The 17,287-nt window shown below is 36.0% G+C and overlaps 1 protein-coding gene across 1 annotated transcript in view; it reads left to right on the plus strand.

Moving 5' to 3' along the window:
• IPO8 (importin 8) overlaps positions 1-17,287 on the plus strand; it is a 72,818-nt gene that overhangs the window by 39,780 nt on the left and 15,751 nt on the right. The window contains exons 18-20 of the mRNA XM_004441173.3: positions 1,529-1,654; positions 2,551-2,648; positions 5,640-5,735. Of these exons, the coding sequence (XP_004441230.2) occupies positions 1,529-1,654; positions 2,551-2,648; positions 5,640-5,735 (320 nt within the window). The remainder of the gene's footprint in view (positions 1-1,528; positions 1,655-2,550; positions 2,649-5,639; positions 5,736-17,287) is intronic.

Genomic DNA, 17,287 nt, shown 5'->3' on the forward strand with positions numbered 1-17,287 from the left:
GACTGAATCAGAGGGAAGGCTGGAGTTGGCCAGAGCCAGCCAGGATTCTGCCATAGAAACGGTCTGCTTAGACGGCCAGTGCTGCCTTTGTTAACACTGGGTCCTAGACTGCTGCCCACCACAGTTCGGACTCCAACACAGCCACAAAAAACAGTCTGTAACAGCTTTGTGCCTTCTAGTGTCTCGTCTCCCTCAAGTTTCAAAGTCTTGGTCTTGAGCATCTGCTGGCCAGGGCATGCACACGTGAAAGGAAACATTGGGCCCCTTGTCTATCTTCACGTTAGGAAGTGGCGTTTGTTCTCCTTTCCTTATCTTCCAACATGGGGTAATGATGAACAGAACTTTCAGAATTTTATTTTCACGTAATTTGTTGTTTTTCAAGTAATTGTCTTACATCACAAATTATTTCCCAATATCCATGATTTACATCGTATTTTGCTTTCGGTAAGGCAAATATCTGTATTACTAGCTTTTGAATATATTAAGTTTTAAATAATGTTACAGAAAAAAACTTGATTCAGCCTTCCAGTGTGAATATTAGTTTATTTAATAAGAGGGGGAAGAAAACCTTTGAAGTTAGACTTTTTTACTCAGTGACATGGTAGGAATTATTTGTAGTGTTTGTATTGAGGTTTGTGTTTTCTGATTGTATGTTTAGATATAATTTTGATTGAGGGTAATAATAATAAACAAATGTGCAAATACAAGAACATTCCCTTTGGGCTCTTCTGCTTTATAGTGGGTATTATTGTCTTGAGGTAAATTTAAAAATACTGTACAAATTTTACAAGTTTTGGGGGCCAGCCCGGTGGTGCAAGCAGTTAAGTGTGCAGGCTCTGCTGCAGTGGCCCCGGGGTTTGCCGGTTTGGATCCCGGGCGCGCACCAACGCACCCCTTGTTAAGCCATGCTGTGGCGGCGTCCCATATAAAGTAGAGGAGGATGGTCATGGATGTTAGCCCAGGGCCAGTCTTCCTCAACAAAAAGAGGAGGATTGGCAGATGTTAGCTCAGGGCCGATCTTCCTCACGCACACACAAAAAATTTTACAAGTTTTGTCAATTGACACAATATTGTCCAGTATATAGTTTGTAAAAATATGTGAGACAAGCAGATATTTTAGCCTAGCTTAATTAAGCTCTCCAAAGAATATTAATTATTTATAAATTAAAAATTCTGTGCATGAGAGAATATGATAATCTATTCTTTCTTGTATGCATTTATAATATAAGGTATAAACTATATTTTATATATTACAAAATATTAAATGTTTTTTTCAGTATTGTAAGTAAGTTTAGTAAAAACTAATCTTTGCCTTGTCTTGCTGAGTGTAGGACAGACCTTGGTAAGAAATGGAAGGTAGTAAATATATGTAGCTGAAGATGTGAATGCTGAGAAAGGGATGCTCAGAAGCACGTTAGAGATAAGAGGAATATGCATGAGTGTATAGCCTCAATCCTCCTCTGTGTGGTCTTTGTGTTTAATTTTTGCTATTTCCTACTGTTCTAACTCGAGATTTTCTTCTTTCTAGAATTCTATGAAGAAATTCTTTCCCTGGCATATAGTTTAACCTGCCATGGTATTTCCCCTCAAATGTGGCAGCTTCTAGGTATATTATATGAGGTTTTTCAGCAGGATTGTTTTGAATACTTTACAGGTATGACTTTGACCATGTAACATTTTTGCTTTTCTAGATGTCTAGATGTTATTGCCTTTGACACTTGACATAAAGGCATATACTATTTCAGTACTATGCAAAATTAATTGTTCTTATTTCCCTGTCGAGTAAAGGGTGGTGCTATTGTAGCAGTGTTTTTCAGCTCTAGGAATATAGACAATAGGAGGGAGACTGTATTTCCTATTGTATCTTAAATTAGTTTGCAATCAGAGTATATATCCATACATGAATTCAATTAATGTTTTCTGAATACTGACTATATTCCAAGCACTGTTCTAAGCTCAGCAGTGCAGCAGTGAACAAAATAGAGCCGTTGCTCTTTTGATGCTTCCATTCTAGTGTGAGGAGGAGGGAAGGTGGGAAACACACAGACAAGCAAGAAAATATACAGTATGTCAGATGGTGATGAGTGCTATGGAGAAAAAAGAAAATTCAGGGGCTGGCCTGGTAGCATGGTGGTCAGGTTTGCGTGCTCTGCTTCGGCGGACCTATGCACCGCTTATCAAGCCATGCTGTGGCATGTGTCCAATATATTAAGTAGAGGAAGATGGGCATGGATGTTAGCCTAGGGCCAATCTTCCTCAGCAAAAAGAGGAGGATTAGCAACAGATGTTAGCTCAGGGTTAATCTTCCTCATAAAAAAAAAAAGAAAATTCAGAACAATTACTGTAATAAATGATGAGCATTTTAATCTTTCTGTTCTACATGTTTCTCATCTATAAATATGGCAGATTTATCACTTTCGTTTCTAGCATTTTGTGGTTGCAAGGGAAGGTAATAATGTCTGAGTGCTACAGAAATGTGGTTTCAGTGGGAATAACTTATTTCTACTCCTGTTACTCAAGTCTCATTGGGATTTTGAATCTTTTTTCCAGACATGATGCCTCTCCTGCATAATTATGTGACAATAGATACAAATACTTTATTATCAAACCCAAAGCACTTAGAAATACTTTTTACAATGTGTAGAAAGGTAAGCATGTCCTAATCAATTGTCGTAATGGTTCTTACTAATGTTTGAGTGTTTTACTTCGGGACACCTTTTCAATTTGTTTCTTATACGTTGAATTCTGTATTGCCTTCAGCAACATATATTTGCCATTTTGTATTTTCAAATGGAGTTTGGAATTGAAATTTGAACATTTCATATTGTGTGTTGTGCTTAAGAAATGTTTGCCACTTTCATAGCTGTGTACTTTATAATGTTTAGGGTAAATAATTTTCTTCATGTTTTTTCTTTCAAAAATGCAAACTTGCCACTTGATTTAAATAAAAGGGCTAGGAACATAGTACAATTTTTCAATCATTGATTTTTCTTTTAATTGAATGTATATATTGGAAGCCACTAGGTATAGGTAATTTAAACATAAATAACATAAAACAAAAAATTGGAATAGTTGGAAAAACAGCATCATTTAGCTCAATACAGGATAATTTATAAGCCACATAATGGCTACTGTTATATTTAAAGATAAACATTATCCACTGTGTTATCTTTGTCACAGGTTAGATCTGGCCCTCTATTGGTTATATCATGGAGTCATTGATGACTAAATAATGTTTTCCTTCTTCTTTAGGTGAATATAGGTATGTACATCAATGTAAAACTATATTGCATAGAGCTGGCAAATTTAAGACAGCTCAAATAGCCAGAAACCTAAGTTTGACCTTGGAGTTGGGAGTAAAATAGCAAGCGTACAACCTATTTTCCTCACTAGAAGAGATGTGTCCCAGGATCTAAGAGGTTTGAAATGATAATCAGTGTATCTGATTTAGGTCTCAGTTCAGTTATAAAGAGCCTGGGAGATTTTGGGAAGTCTGTAAGTTTCATCATATAAACTAAAGGAGTAGAATCATGATTTTTGAAGATTCATTTAGCTCTGTAATAACCCAGCTTGTTAAATCATAATCGCCTTGCAGTCTTCAGTTTTTTCATAAGTTATAGAGACAGCTGCTAGTGAGGGAAAGGGGAGGAGAAAGCAACAAGTAGAAAACATTGCAGTCCTACGTAGTCCATTGGTAACTGGCAGCTGCTATGTGTTATAGCAGATGGAGTAAAAGTGATATTCACGATGATGTCTTTATACTTATCAAGTAATTAAGATATATTTCATATTCTTGGTTTTAATAATAGCTAATACTTATTGAACTCTTACTGTATACCAGGTATTTCCTAAGCACTTTATCAATATTAACTTATTTAATCTTTACAACATTATGAGGCAGGTATCACCTTTTTGTCAAAGAGGAAACTGAGGCACAATTTCTTGCATTGTGCCTGATGCTTAATAAATTGTCCTAAGTCACATAGCTATTACTCCAACTATTTGTTGGAGCCAGGTTTGAACCCAGGGAGTCTGGCTCCAGAGCTCCTTGTTTAAATGACCGAAATATATTTTGTTTCTCCTTTTGGAGGGGAAAAACCCCAAAACCAACAAACAAAAAAAACCAAGTAAATGTAATTTTGAAAAAAGAGAGTGATTTTTTTTTTACTTCTGTATCATGTAACCTCACAACATAAGTATATTATTATACTCCTTTTACAGATGGGAAGAGTAAGACACAGAGACTAAGTAGCTTTTCTAAAAACACAGCTAATAAGTGGCAGAGCTGGAGTCTGAACCACGGCATTCTGGTTCCAGAGCCCATTCACATGTAGATCCAGATACACTGCCCCAGAGGGAGAGTGTTACAGTGATGCAAACAGGGTTGACTCTTGGCTTTGCCAGCTGCCTGCTTGAGATGCCGCTCACCGATCCATCTGTTTCCCAGCTTTCAAAATTTTATAGCTATCTCTTTTTTCCTTTTCTCTGTCTTTGTGGATATATGCCTCTAAAATCTCTTTACTATAATTTTAATGGCCTTTTGGGAAGGAATAAAATTAAATGGGAGTGTTTAACCTGTCATCTTTATCTGGAATTTCTTTTTTTATTCAGTTTTCTTAAGCTGTATTTGTCTAGGAAATTATCCCATTCCTCTAAGTTTTCAACTGTATAAGCAATATAGTATTCTCTTATTTGTTGTCTCTTATCTCTATTTATGTCTCTTTCATTCCTAATGTGTTTCAATTTTGCTTTTTAAAAATAATTTTCACAAAAGTTGTCAACTTCATTAAGTCTTTTTTCAATGAATCTGTTTTTGGTTTTTCTGTGTTACCTCTTTTTGTCTATATTTTAAATTTCTGTCTCACTTTTATTCTTTGTATTGTCTGTTCTTTTTCTTATGTCTTGTGTTTGAATTCTTACTAATGGTTCCATATTTCTTAATTTCTAATATAAGCATGCCTCTACTCTATGAATCTGTCTTCTGGGAACCTTATTATAAAGCAACCTTATTTTAAATTTTATGTATGAAGATGTGCATTGTAAAATTGTTTATAATAGTGAAAATACAGAATTGACAATAGGAGGAGAGTCTGGTAAACTTTGTTATATTCATCTGCTGCAGTACTGTATAGTCCTAAATAGTGATGTTCATGGAAAATATTTTTAATTATAAAGTCCATGTGGGGAAATTAAAAGATGTATAATATTAAATTATGGTTATTATTATGAAAAAAATGGGTACACATAGACCAGAATTCAAAAGGAACAGAAAAATACAGGATTTGTTTCATTGTTTAAAAAGAAGATTATTTTGTTCTCTTTTGATTTCATTTTATTGTTTTGTTGTTTTGGTGCCTTTAAATGGAAGCTTTGTTTATATAGACAGTTAACTCATGTAGCCTACTTTATTAATCCAAAGTTAATTAAGTGTATTATTACTGCTTATGAGGAGTTAGAGTAGATAAAGAAGATAGATGGACTTTATTTTGACCTTCCTTCTTTGGGTTGGCAAGGTAAACTTACAAAGCAAGCAAAGCTGTGATTCTAATGGCTGAATTTTTATGGGCTGTTTGCTTCATGTGGACTCGATTAAATTCTATGCACATCCATTCACTGCTGAGCTAATGTAATTACTGTAGGTACTGTGTGGAGATGCAGGAGAAGATGCAGAATGTCATGCAGCCAAACTTCTTGAAGTCATCATTCTTCAGTGCAAAGGAAGGGGAATTGATCAGGTAATATATGTATGGAAAGCGCCATACTTGATTTTTACATTTAAAATTTACGGGCCTGATTGACATTTTGTTTATATTATGATGGAAAATTAAAAATATAGCCTATAGTTTGTGCTTGCTGGTGCAAATCCTACTTAAGTGACAAAGAGAAATACTCAATTTGGAAATTGTACCTTGCATTCTAGCTGAGAAAGAGATAACATAGGAAAAGTATGTAATACAGTCATGCACCGCAAAATGATGTTTTGGTCAGTGACGGACCACATATATGGTGGTGGTCCCATAAGATTGGTACCATAGAGCCTAGGTGTATAATAGGCTATACCATCTAAGTTTGTGTAAGTATACTCTATGATGTTCGCACAATGATGAAATCACCTAATGACACATTTTTCAGAAAGTATCCCTGTCATTAAGCAACACATGACTGTAATTAAGGGGCTATCAAGCAAATCTTTTTTTTTTTTTTTTTTTTTGTGAGGAAGATCAGCTCTGAGCTAACATCCGTGCTAATCCTCCTCTTTTTTGCTGAGGAAGACTGGCTCTGAGCTAACATCTATTGCCAATCCGCCTCCTTTTTTTTTTTTTTTCCCCAAGCCCCAGTAGATCTAGTTGTATGTCATAGCTGCACATCCTTCTAGTTGCTGCATGTGGGATGCGGCCTCAGCATGGCTGGACAAGCGGTGCGTTGGTGCGCGCCCGGGATCTGAACCTGGGCCGCCAGTAGCGGAGTGTGCGCACTTAACCACCAAGCCACGGGGCCGGCCCCAAGCAAATCTTAAAGAAGATAAATGTGTAAATTCTACTCAGTTGGATTCCCAGAGATTTGCATTTTTCCTTTGTTTTTGTGTATGCTATTGAAATATTCCTAGGTAGCTTTTTTAACCAGAAATGAAGGTACTGTGCAAAAAAGAAAAGTGTTTCTTTTTACCAGTTTAAAAAATATTATAGATTTTCAATAAGATTAGTTCAGTTTTGATACAATTGTGGTATGATGTTCAATTACTGAGAAAAGTATTGAATTGTTCAAGTAAAACTGTGGAGTTGTCTCTTTTTTTTCAGTTCTGTAATTTTTGCTCCATGTATTTTTTTATAACAGCTTTATTGAGATATAATTCACATACCATACAATTCACCTATTTAGAGTGTATACTTCAATGGTTTTTAATATAATCACAGAATTGTGCAACTATTACCACAATCAATTTTGGAACGTTTCGTTAGTATCTCGCAAAAAACTCTGTACCCTTAGTAGTCCCTCCTCATTTTCCCTTAACACACCCCCAGCCCTGGGCAACCATTATTCTATTTTCTTTTTCTATAGGTTTGCCTGTCCTAGACATTTCATATAAATAGAATCATATGTCATCTTTGTGACTGACTTCTCTCACTTAGCATAATGTTTTTTTTAATTTAAATATAGTTGACATACAGTATTTTATTAGTTTCAGATGTACAACATAGTCATTTAACATTTATATACATTACAAAATGATCACCCTGATAAGACTAGTAATCACCTGTCATCATATAAAGTTATTACAATATTGTTGACTGTATTCCCTATGCTGTACATTACATCCCCATGGCTTATTTATTTTATGACTGGAAGTTTGTGCCTCCTAATCCCCTTCACCTATTTTGCCCATCCCACCATCCCACTCTCCTCTGGCAACCAGCAATTTGTTCTCTGTATCTATGAGTCTGTTTCTGTTTTGTTTTGTTTGTTCATTTGTTTTGTTTTTTTAGATTCCACATATAAGTGAAATCATACGGTATTCTTCTTTCTCTGTTTGGCTTATTAACTTAGCGTGATACCCTCTATGTCCATCTATATTGTAGCAGATGGCAGGATTTCATTCTTTTTTATGGCTAATATTCCCTTGTATATATATACTACATCTTCTTTATCCATTCATCTATCGATGGGCACTTAGGTTGCTTCTGTATCTTGGCTATTGTAATTAATGCTGCAGAGAACATAGGGGTGCATATATCTTTTGTTTTTGTTTTTGTTTTCTTTGGATAAATACCTAAAAGTGGTGTTGCTAGATGGTATGGTAGTCCTGTTTTTAACTTTTTGAGGAACCTCCATGTTGTTTTCATAGTGGTTGCGCCAGTTTACATTCCCACCAACAGTGCTAAGGGTTCACTTTTCTCCACATCCTTGTCAACACTTGTTAGTCTTTTTCATAATAGACATTCTGATAGATGTGAGGTGATATCTCATTGTGGTTTTGATTTGCATTTCCCTGATTGCATTTAGTGATGTTGAGCACCTTTTCATATACCTGTTGGCCATCTGTATGTCTTCTTTGGAAAAATGTCTTTTCAGGTCCTCTGCCCATTTTTTAATCACATTGTTTGTTTTTTGATATTGAATTGCATGAGTTCTTTATGTATTTTGGATATTAACCCCTTATCAGATATATCATTTGCAAATATATTCTCCCATGCAGTAGGTTGCTTTTTTGTTTTGTTGTTGGTTTCCTTCGCTGTGCAAAAGCTTTTTAGTTTGATGTAGTCCCATTTGTTCGTTTTCACTTTTGTTGCCCATGCCTGAGGACACATATCCAAAAAAATATTGCCAAGACCAATGTCAAAGAGTTTACTACCTGTTTTCTTCTAGGAGTTCTATGGTTTCAGTTCTTACATTTAAGTCTTTAATCCGTTTTGAGTTTATTTTTGTATATGGTGTAAGAAAATGGTCCAGTTTTATTCTTTTGCATGTATCTGTCCAGTTTTCCCAACAACATTTATTGAATAGACTGTCTTTTCCCCATTGTATATTCTTGCCTTCTTTATTGTAGATTAACTGACCATATAGGCATGGGTTTATTTCTGGGATGTCTATTCTTTTCCATTTATCTATGTGTGTGTTTTTGTGCCAGTGCTGTACTCTTTTGATTAGTATAGCTTTGTAGTGTAGTTTGAAATCAGGGAACATGATACTTCCAGCTTTGTTCTTCTTTCTCAAAATTGCTTTGGCTATTCAGGGTCTTTTGTGGTTCCATACAAATTTTAGGATTTTTTTTTCTAGTTCTGTGAAGAATGCCATTGGTATTTTAATAGGGATTGCATTGAATCTGCAGATTGCTTTGGGTAGTATGGATGTTTTAACAATATTAATTCTAATTCATGAGCACTGTATATTTTCCATTTATTTGGGTCATATTCAGTTTCTTTCATCAGTGTCATAGTTTTCAATGTACAGGTCTTTCACTGCCTTGGTTAAATTTATTCCTAAGTATTTTATTCTTTTTGATGTCATTGTAAATGGGATTGTTTTCTTAATTTCTCTTTCTGATAGTTTGTTGCTAGTGTATAGAAATGCAACTGATTCTTGTATATTTATTTTGTATCCTGCAACTTTACTGAATTCATTTTTTAGTTCTAATAGTTTTTTGGTAGAGTCTTTAGGGCTTCCTATGTATAGTATCATGTCATCTGCAAATAGTGACAGTTTTACTTCTTCTCTCTGATTTAGATGTCTTTTATTTCTTTTTCTTGTCTGATTGCTGTAGCTAGGACTTCCAACAGTGTGTTGAATGAGAGTGGGCATTCTTGTCTTGTTCCTTATCTTAGAAGAATAGCTTTCAGCTTTTCACCCTTGAGTATGATGTTAGCTGTGGGTTTGTCATATATGGCCTTTGTTATGTTGAGGTATGTTCCCTCTATACCTACTTTGTTGAGAGTTTTTATCATAAATGGATGTTGAATTGTGTCAAATGCTTTTTATGCATTTATTGAGATGATCATATGATGTTCTTCTTTGTTTTGTTAATATGGTGTATCGTGTTGATTAATTTGCGGATATTGAAACATCCTTGCATCCCTGGAATAAATCCTGCTTGATCATGGTATATGATCCTTTTGATGTGTTGTTGAATTTGGTTTGCTAATATTTTGTTGAGGATTTTTGCATCTATGTCCTTCAGGGATATTGGCATATAATTTTCTTTTTTTATAATGTCTTTGTCTGGTTTTGATATCAGGGTAATGCTGGCTTCACAGAATGAGTTTAGTAGCAATCCTTCTTCAAGTTTTTTGGAATAGTTGGAGAAGGATAGGCATTAACTCTTCATTAAATGTTTGGTAGAATTCACCTATGAAGCCATCTGGTCCTGGACTTTTGTTTCTTGGGAGTTTTTTGATTCCTGAGTCAATTTCATTACTAGTAATCAGTCTGTTCAGATTTTCTGTTTCTTCCTGATTCAGTTTTAGAAGATTGTATATTTCTAGGAATTTATCCATTTCTCCTACGTTGTCCAATTTGTTGGTGTATAATTGTTTGTAATAATCTCTTATGATCTTTTTTATTTCTGTGGTGTCAGGTGTAACTTCTCTTTCATTTCTGATTTTATTTATTTGAGCCCTCTCTCTTTTTTTGAGGAAAATTAGCCCTGAGCTAACATGTGTTGCCAATCCTCCTCTTTTTTACTGAGGAAGATTGGCCCTGGGCTAACATCCATGCCCATCTTCCTCTACTTTATATGGGACTCTGCCACAGCATGGTTTGATAATCACTGCGTAGGTCTGCATCTGGTATCTGAACCAGCGAACCCTGGGCTACCAAAGCAGAGCATGCGAATTTAACTGCTACACCGCTGGCCGGGCCCCACCTCTCTGTTTTTCTTGATGGGTCTGGCTAATGGTTCATCAATTTTGTTTATCTTTTCAAAGAACCAGCTCTTAATTTCATTGATCTTTTCTATTGTGTTTTTAGTCTCTGTTTCATTTATTTCTGCTCTGATCTTTATTATTTCCTTCCTTCTACTAAATTTGGGCTCTGTTTGTTCTTCCTTTTCTATTTCCTTTAGGTGTAAAGTTAGAATGTTTCATTAAGGTTTTTCTTGTTTCTTGAGATAGGCCTGTATTGCCATAAACTTCCCTCTTAGAACTGCTTTTGCTGTGTCCCATGGACTTTGGACTGTTGTGTTTCTCTTTTCATTTGTCTCAAGATATTTTTTGATTCCTCTTTGATTTCTTCATTGACCCATTGATTGTTTAGTAGCATGTTGTTTAGCTTCCACATGTTTGTGTTTTTTCCAGTTTTCTTCTTGTATTTGATTTCTAATTTCATACTGTTGTGGTTGGAAAAGATGCTTGGTAAGATTTCAGTCTTCTTAAATTTATTGAGACTTGTTTTGTAGCCTAATGTGGTCTGTCCTGGAGAATGTTCCATGTGCATTCAAAAAGAACATGTATTCTGCTGTTTTAAGATGGAATCTTTTTTAATTAAGTCCATCTGGTCTAATGTGTTGAGGCCAAAGTTTCTTTATTGATTTTCTGTCTGGATGATCTATTCACTGATGTAAGTGGGATGTTGAAATCCCCTACTATTCTTGTGTCACTGTCTATTTCTCCTTTTATGTCTGTTAATATTTGCTTTATGTATTTAGGTGCTCCTGTGTTGGGTACAGAGATATTGACAAGTGTTATATCCTCCTGTTGCATTGTTCCCTTTATCATTATGTGATGCCCTTCTTTGTCTCTTGTTACAGTTTTTGTTTTAATGTCTTTTTTGTCTGACATATGTATCACTACTCCAACTTTCTTTTTGTTTCCATTTGCATGGAATATCTTTTTCCATTTCTTCACTTGCAGTCTGTGAGTGTCTTTAGATCTGAAGTGTGTCTTTTATAGGCAGCATATATATGGGTCTTGTTTTTTTATTCATTCATACACCCTATGTCTTTTGATTGGAGCATTTGGTCCATTTACATTTAAAGTAATTATTTTAAGGTTTGTACTTATTGCCATTTTATTAATTGTTTTCTGTTGTTTTTGTAGTTCTCCTCTATTCCTTTTTTCTCTTACTCTCTTCCTTCATGATTTGATGATTTTAGTGTTATTTGGTTTCTTTTCTCTTTATTTCTTGTATATTTATTATAGGTTTTTAGTTTGTAGTTACCATGAGGTTCATATATAACAACCTGTGTATATAGCAGTCTATTTTAAGTTGATAGTCTCTTAAGTTTGAACACATTCTAAAAGCTCTGCATTTTTACTCCCCCCTCCTCTGTTTTATGTTTTTGACATCATATTTTACCTCTTTTAATTTTGCATATCCCTTAACCTCTTATTATAGATACAGATGATATTAGTACTTTTGTCTTTTAACTTTCATACTAGCTTTATAAGTGATTGATCCACTACCTTTACTATATGCTTGCCTTTACCAGTGAAATTTTTTTCTTTTTGTTTTTTGTTTTTTTGTGAGGAAGATCAGCCCTGAGCTAACATCTGTGCTAATCCTCCTCTTTTTGCTGAGGAAGACTGGCTCTGAGCTAACATCTATTGCCAATCCTCCTCCTTGTTTTTCCCCAAAGCCCCAGTAGATAGTTGTATGTCATAGTTGCTCATCCTTCTAGTTGCTGTATGTGGGACACGGCCTCAGCATGGCCGGAGAAGCGGTGCGTTGGTGCATGCCCGGGATCCGAACCCGGGCCGCCAGTAGCGGAGCATGCGCATTTAACCACTAAGCCATGGGGCCAACCCGAAATTTTTTTCTTTGATAATTTTCTTATTTCTATTTGTGGTCTTTTCTTTTCTGCTTAAAGAAGTCCCTTTCGGGGCCGGCCCCAAGGCTTAGCGGTTAAGTGCGTGTGCTCTGCTGCTGGTGGCCCAGGTTCGGATCCCAGGCGCGCACCGACGCACCGCTTCTCCGGCCATGCTGAGGCCACATCCCACATACAGCAACTACAAGGATGTGCAGCTATGACATACAACTATCTACTGGAGCTTTGGGGGGAAAAAAAAAAAAAAGTCGTCCCTTTAACATTTCTTGTAATGCTGGTTTAGTGGTGATGAACTCCTGCAGTTTTTGCTTGTGTGGAAAACTCTTTATCTCTTCTTCCATTCTGAATAATAACCTTGTTGAATAGAGTATTCTTGGTTGTAGGTTTTTTCTTTCAGTACTTTGAATATATTGTGCCACTGCCTTCTAGCCTAAAAGGTTTCTGCTGAAAAGTCAGCTGATAGTCTTATGGGAGTTCCCTTATATGAAACTTATTGCTTTTCTCTTGCCGATTTTAAGATTCTTTCTTTGTCTTTAATTCTTGACATTTTAGTTATTGTGTGTCTTGGTGTGGGCTCTTTGGGGTCATCTTCATTGGGACTCTCTATGTTTCCTGGACTTGGATATTTATTTCCCCAGGTTAGGGAAGTTTTCAGCTATTATTTCTTCAAATAAGTTCTCTGCCCCTTTCTTTCTCTCTTCTCCCTCTGGGAAACCTATAATGCGAATGTTAGTATGCTTGTTGATGTCCCAGAGGTCCCTTAAACTATCCTCACATTTTAAAATTCTTTTTTCTGTTTAGCTTAGGTGATTTCCTCTACTCTGTCATCCAGATAGCTGATCTGTTCTTCTGTATCATCTAATCTGCTATTGATTCCCGCTAATGAATTTTTCATTTCAGTTATTGTATTCGTCAGCTCTGGTTCTTTTTTTTTAATTTCTAACTCTTTGTTGAAGCTCTCACTGTTCATCTATTTTTCTCCCAAGTTTGCTGAGCATGCTTATGACCATTACTTTGTACTGTTTATCAGGTAGATTGTTTATTTCTGTTTTGCTTAGTTCTTTTTCTGAGGATTTGTCTTGTTTTTTCACTTGGAACATATTCCTCTGTGTTCTCATTTTGTCTATTTCTCTGTGTTCATTTCTGTCTATTAGGTAGGTCAGCTACGTCTCCCTGTCTTGGAAAAGTGGCCTTATGTAGGAGATGTCCTGTGGGGCCCAGCAGCCTGCTCCCCTCTGGTCACCATAGGCAGGTGCTCCAGGGGTGTCCCCTGCATGGGCTATGTGTGCCCTTCTGTTGTGGTTGAGCCACAGTTGCTTCGTGTGTGTTCGTAGGCAGGGCCAGCCTCCAGACCCACTGGCTGCGAGGCCCAGCCATATGCAAGTGCTGCAGGTATGCTGTTGGGTGAGGCAGGCCCCTGACGCAGCTGGCTGTGTGGCCTGGTGGTGTGTGACTGCTGCTGGCTCTCTGGTGGATAGAGCAGACCCCCAGTGTGGGCTGGCTGTGCTTCCCGGTGGCACGTGACTTCCTTGGGCATGCTGGCGGGCAGAGCAGGCCCCTACACTAATAGGCATATAGTTGGACAGCATATAGTTGGATCTTTTTATCCAATCAACATTCTCTGCCTTTTGTTTAATCCATTCACATTTAATGTTATTATTGTTACACGTAGATTTAGTCTGTCATTTTATTTTTTATATGTCTCATTCTTTTTTATTCCCCTATTCTTCCTTTACTGCTTTCTTTTGAATTAAATAAATATTTTCTAATGTTACATTTTAATCCCTTTAATGTGTTTTTCATTATTTAAAAAAAAATTTCTTAGTGGTTGCTCTAGGGCTTACCATATACATTTTATCTTATCAGAATCTACTTCAGGTTTAGAGTAGCTTAATTTTAGAGAGATATAGACACATTACTCCTATGTAGCTCTATTCCCTCTTCTCCCTTTTTGTATTATTATTGTTATATATATTACGTATATATGTTACAAACCCAATAATACATTGTTTATAATTACTACTTTTTGTAATTTTATGTTTGTTGAAGAAGCTAAGAAAAGAAAGACAACCAAGTATATATTTATAGAGTTTGTTATATTAACTTTCTTATTTACTGTTTCTCAGTTCTCTTCATTTGTTCTTGTGGATTGGAGTTACCATCTGGTGTCATTTCCTTACTCCAGTACAATCTTACTCATATCTCCTTTGTATTGTTAGTGTTGAATATATTACATTTCTATATTTTATAGTCTCAAAAATTCAATTTTAACATGTTATTTTGTGCAGTTGCTTTTTAAAACAGTTAAGAGAAGAAAATCAAAGAAATACTGTTTTTACTCTTTTTTATAATTACATAATTACCTTAACTGGAACTTTGTGTGTGTGCATGTGTACGTGTATGTGTGTGTGCGTGTGTGTTTGAATTACCTTCTGGGTTATTTGCTTTCAGCCTGAAGAACTTTCTTTGGTATTTCTTGTAAGGTAGGTCTGCTAGCAATGAATTCTGTTTTTGTTTTCTGAGAATGTCTTTATTTCACTTTCAGTTTTGCAAATTCACTTTGCTGAATTCTTGGTTGACAATTTTTTTCTTTCAGCAATTTAAATATGCCATCCCCCTGCCTTTTAGCCTCCATTGTTTCTGATAAGAAACAATGATTAGTAGCTGTTCATCTTATTAGCATTCCCTTATACTTGGTGATGATGTATGTGTTTTCTTTGCTGCTATTGTCAATATTTTCTCTTTGTCTTTCAGCATTTTTACTATGATGTGTCTGTGTGTGGATTTCTTTGTGTTTATCTTCCTTGGAATTTTGTTGAGTTTCTTGGATGTATAGATTGTTTTTTGTCAAATTTGGAAAGTTTTTAGCAATTATTTCTTCAAATATGTTTTCTTCTTTCTCTCTCTACTCTCCTTCTAGTGCTCCTGTTACACACATGTTGTTGTGCTTAATGGTCATTTTACTGCATTTTCTTTTCTCTCTGGTCTTTGGACTGCATAATCTTTTTAGGTCTATCTTCTGGTTTGCTGATTCTCTCTTTTGCCAGTTCAGATCTACTATTGAGCCCCTCTAGTGACTTTTTCATTTTGCTTATAGTACTTTTTAACTCTGGAATTTCCATTTGATACTTTTTAATAATTTGTGTGTCTTTATAGATATTTTATATTTGAGACATTGTCATCATAGCTTCTTTTACTTTAAACATGGTTTCCTTTATTCTTTAAACATTTATAATGGCTGCTTTGAAGTTTTCAAAGTCCATGTTTGAGGTTTATTCTGACCCTGGGAGGGTTCTTCTTGGCTGTCTCCTTACTTCTTTTCCTCACATGAACTGCTAACCTATGGTTTATCTTGTTTTAATTAGGAGCTATGAGCCTCCTCTGGTTTGCTTACCACCAAATTCTCCATTATTTTTGAGAGCGACCCCCCCCCCCTTTTTTTTTGATTGATAAAGTTTTACAGGTATTTTTGAAGGCTCCTTTCCCCTTCATCAGTGAGTACTATTTTAGGTGATATAGTGGAGGTAAAAAGAAATTGTGATGTCAACAAAGTAAGGAGGTAGTAAAGCACAGGATTTGAGAGGGAGTAGAGAAGGGGTTAGTCCTGTTGACTGGCTTTGAAGAGTTCTGAGCAGTAGCATCTAATGATTCAGAAGGATAAAGAATAAATCCATGTCAAAGAGTTTAGAATCTATTCTGTAAGCCAGAAGTAGGCAGGCTACGGTCTGTGGGCCAAATCCAGCCTGTGACCTATTTTTCTGTGGCCTAGGAACTAAGAATGGTTTTTACGTTTTTGAAGGGATGTTTAAAAAAGAAAAAGAAGACGAATATGCAACAGAGACTGTATGTGGCCTGCAAAGTTGAAAATATTTACTAAAAGTTTACCAATGCTTGCTGTAAGCAGTTGAACAGAGAACCCATTGAGCAGAGAAATGGCATGATCAAAGGTAGAGACTTAGAAAGATGAGTCTGCTAGCAGTGTCCTTAATCTAAACAGGACTCCTGCATATACTAGAATATGAAGATGAGCAAGGAGGCTATTGCTGGTTGAGGTCTGAGAGTATTGGTTCTGCTCTAGGCAACTGGCATTTGGAATAGAAGAATAGAACAAGATTTACAGTGGGAATCATTGCACACATTGCACAGAAAACACCAGAAAAAACAAGGCGTTAGATGAGGAGGGCAGGGAAAAGCCCACGAGCACAGGTTTAACTTGGAAAGTATGAAGAGCACCTTTTCCACAGATACAGAAAGTATGGACAGTAGATGACAACAGGGTGATATTCCTCAAAGTGTGACCATCTAATGGTGTTAGTAGGTGTTCATAAAAAAGTATTCAATGGTCACATAAGTCTGGGAAAAACTGGATAAATCAAAATTTAACAGATTTCATTATTGCTTGACTTCCTAGTACCTTTATCTGAAAATGTGTCTAAGGGGGTGGTAGTATTCTGTGTTTCCCAAATTAATTTAACTATGGAATCTTTTTGTTTTCCAAACCCAGGAAACATCTATTAATTGTTGTGAAAGTGCTGTTTGCATAATGCTGATATACAGATGTGTCTTGAAGTAGAAAGAAGGGATGTGGAAGCTTAATTCCAATGGCTTTACTTCTCAGTAAAATAGGAAGAGTTGTAGAAAGTGGAAAAAGTTGAAATTCCAGTTTGGAGAAGTCCAGTAGATTATGAAGAAGAGTTGAATAGAAGAATTGCATTTAGCTGGATGGACGCATTTGAAGTTAGCGCATTAAAATTTCTAATGTAATACAGTGGGTTTCTACTCCTAAAACTGGGTTGCAGAGGGATTAGAAAGTTGGTATTCAAGAATTTCTGTCAGAAAGTTAAGGACACTAGGGGATCTCTGATGTTAGTGAGATTACTGTTATAGTGCACTCAGGTACAGCTGAAGGACTGTACGGCCTTGGCATTACATTCCTCTGCATTTCCCGTAAGTTGGTAGTTAGATCTAGAGATTTGGTCAGATTCATTTGTGATTTTTTTTGGCAAGAATACTTCATAAATGGTGGTGTGT

The sequence above is a fragment of the Ceratotherium simum genome, chromosome 17, assembly GCF_057802395.1.
Source record: "Ceratotherium simum simum isolate JZ-2026a chromosome 17, ASM5780239v1, whole genome shotgun sequence".
NCBI lineage: Eukaryota > Metazoa > Chordata > Mammalia > Perissodactyla > Rhinocerotidae > Ceratotherium > Ceratotherium simum.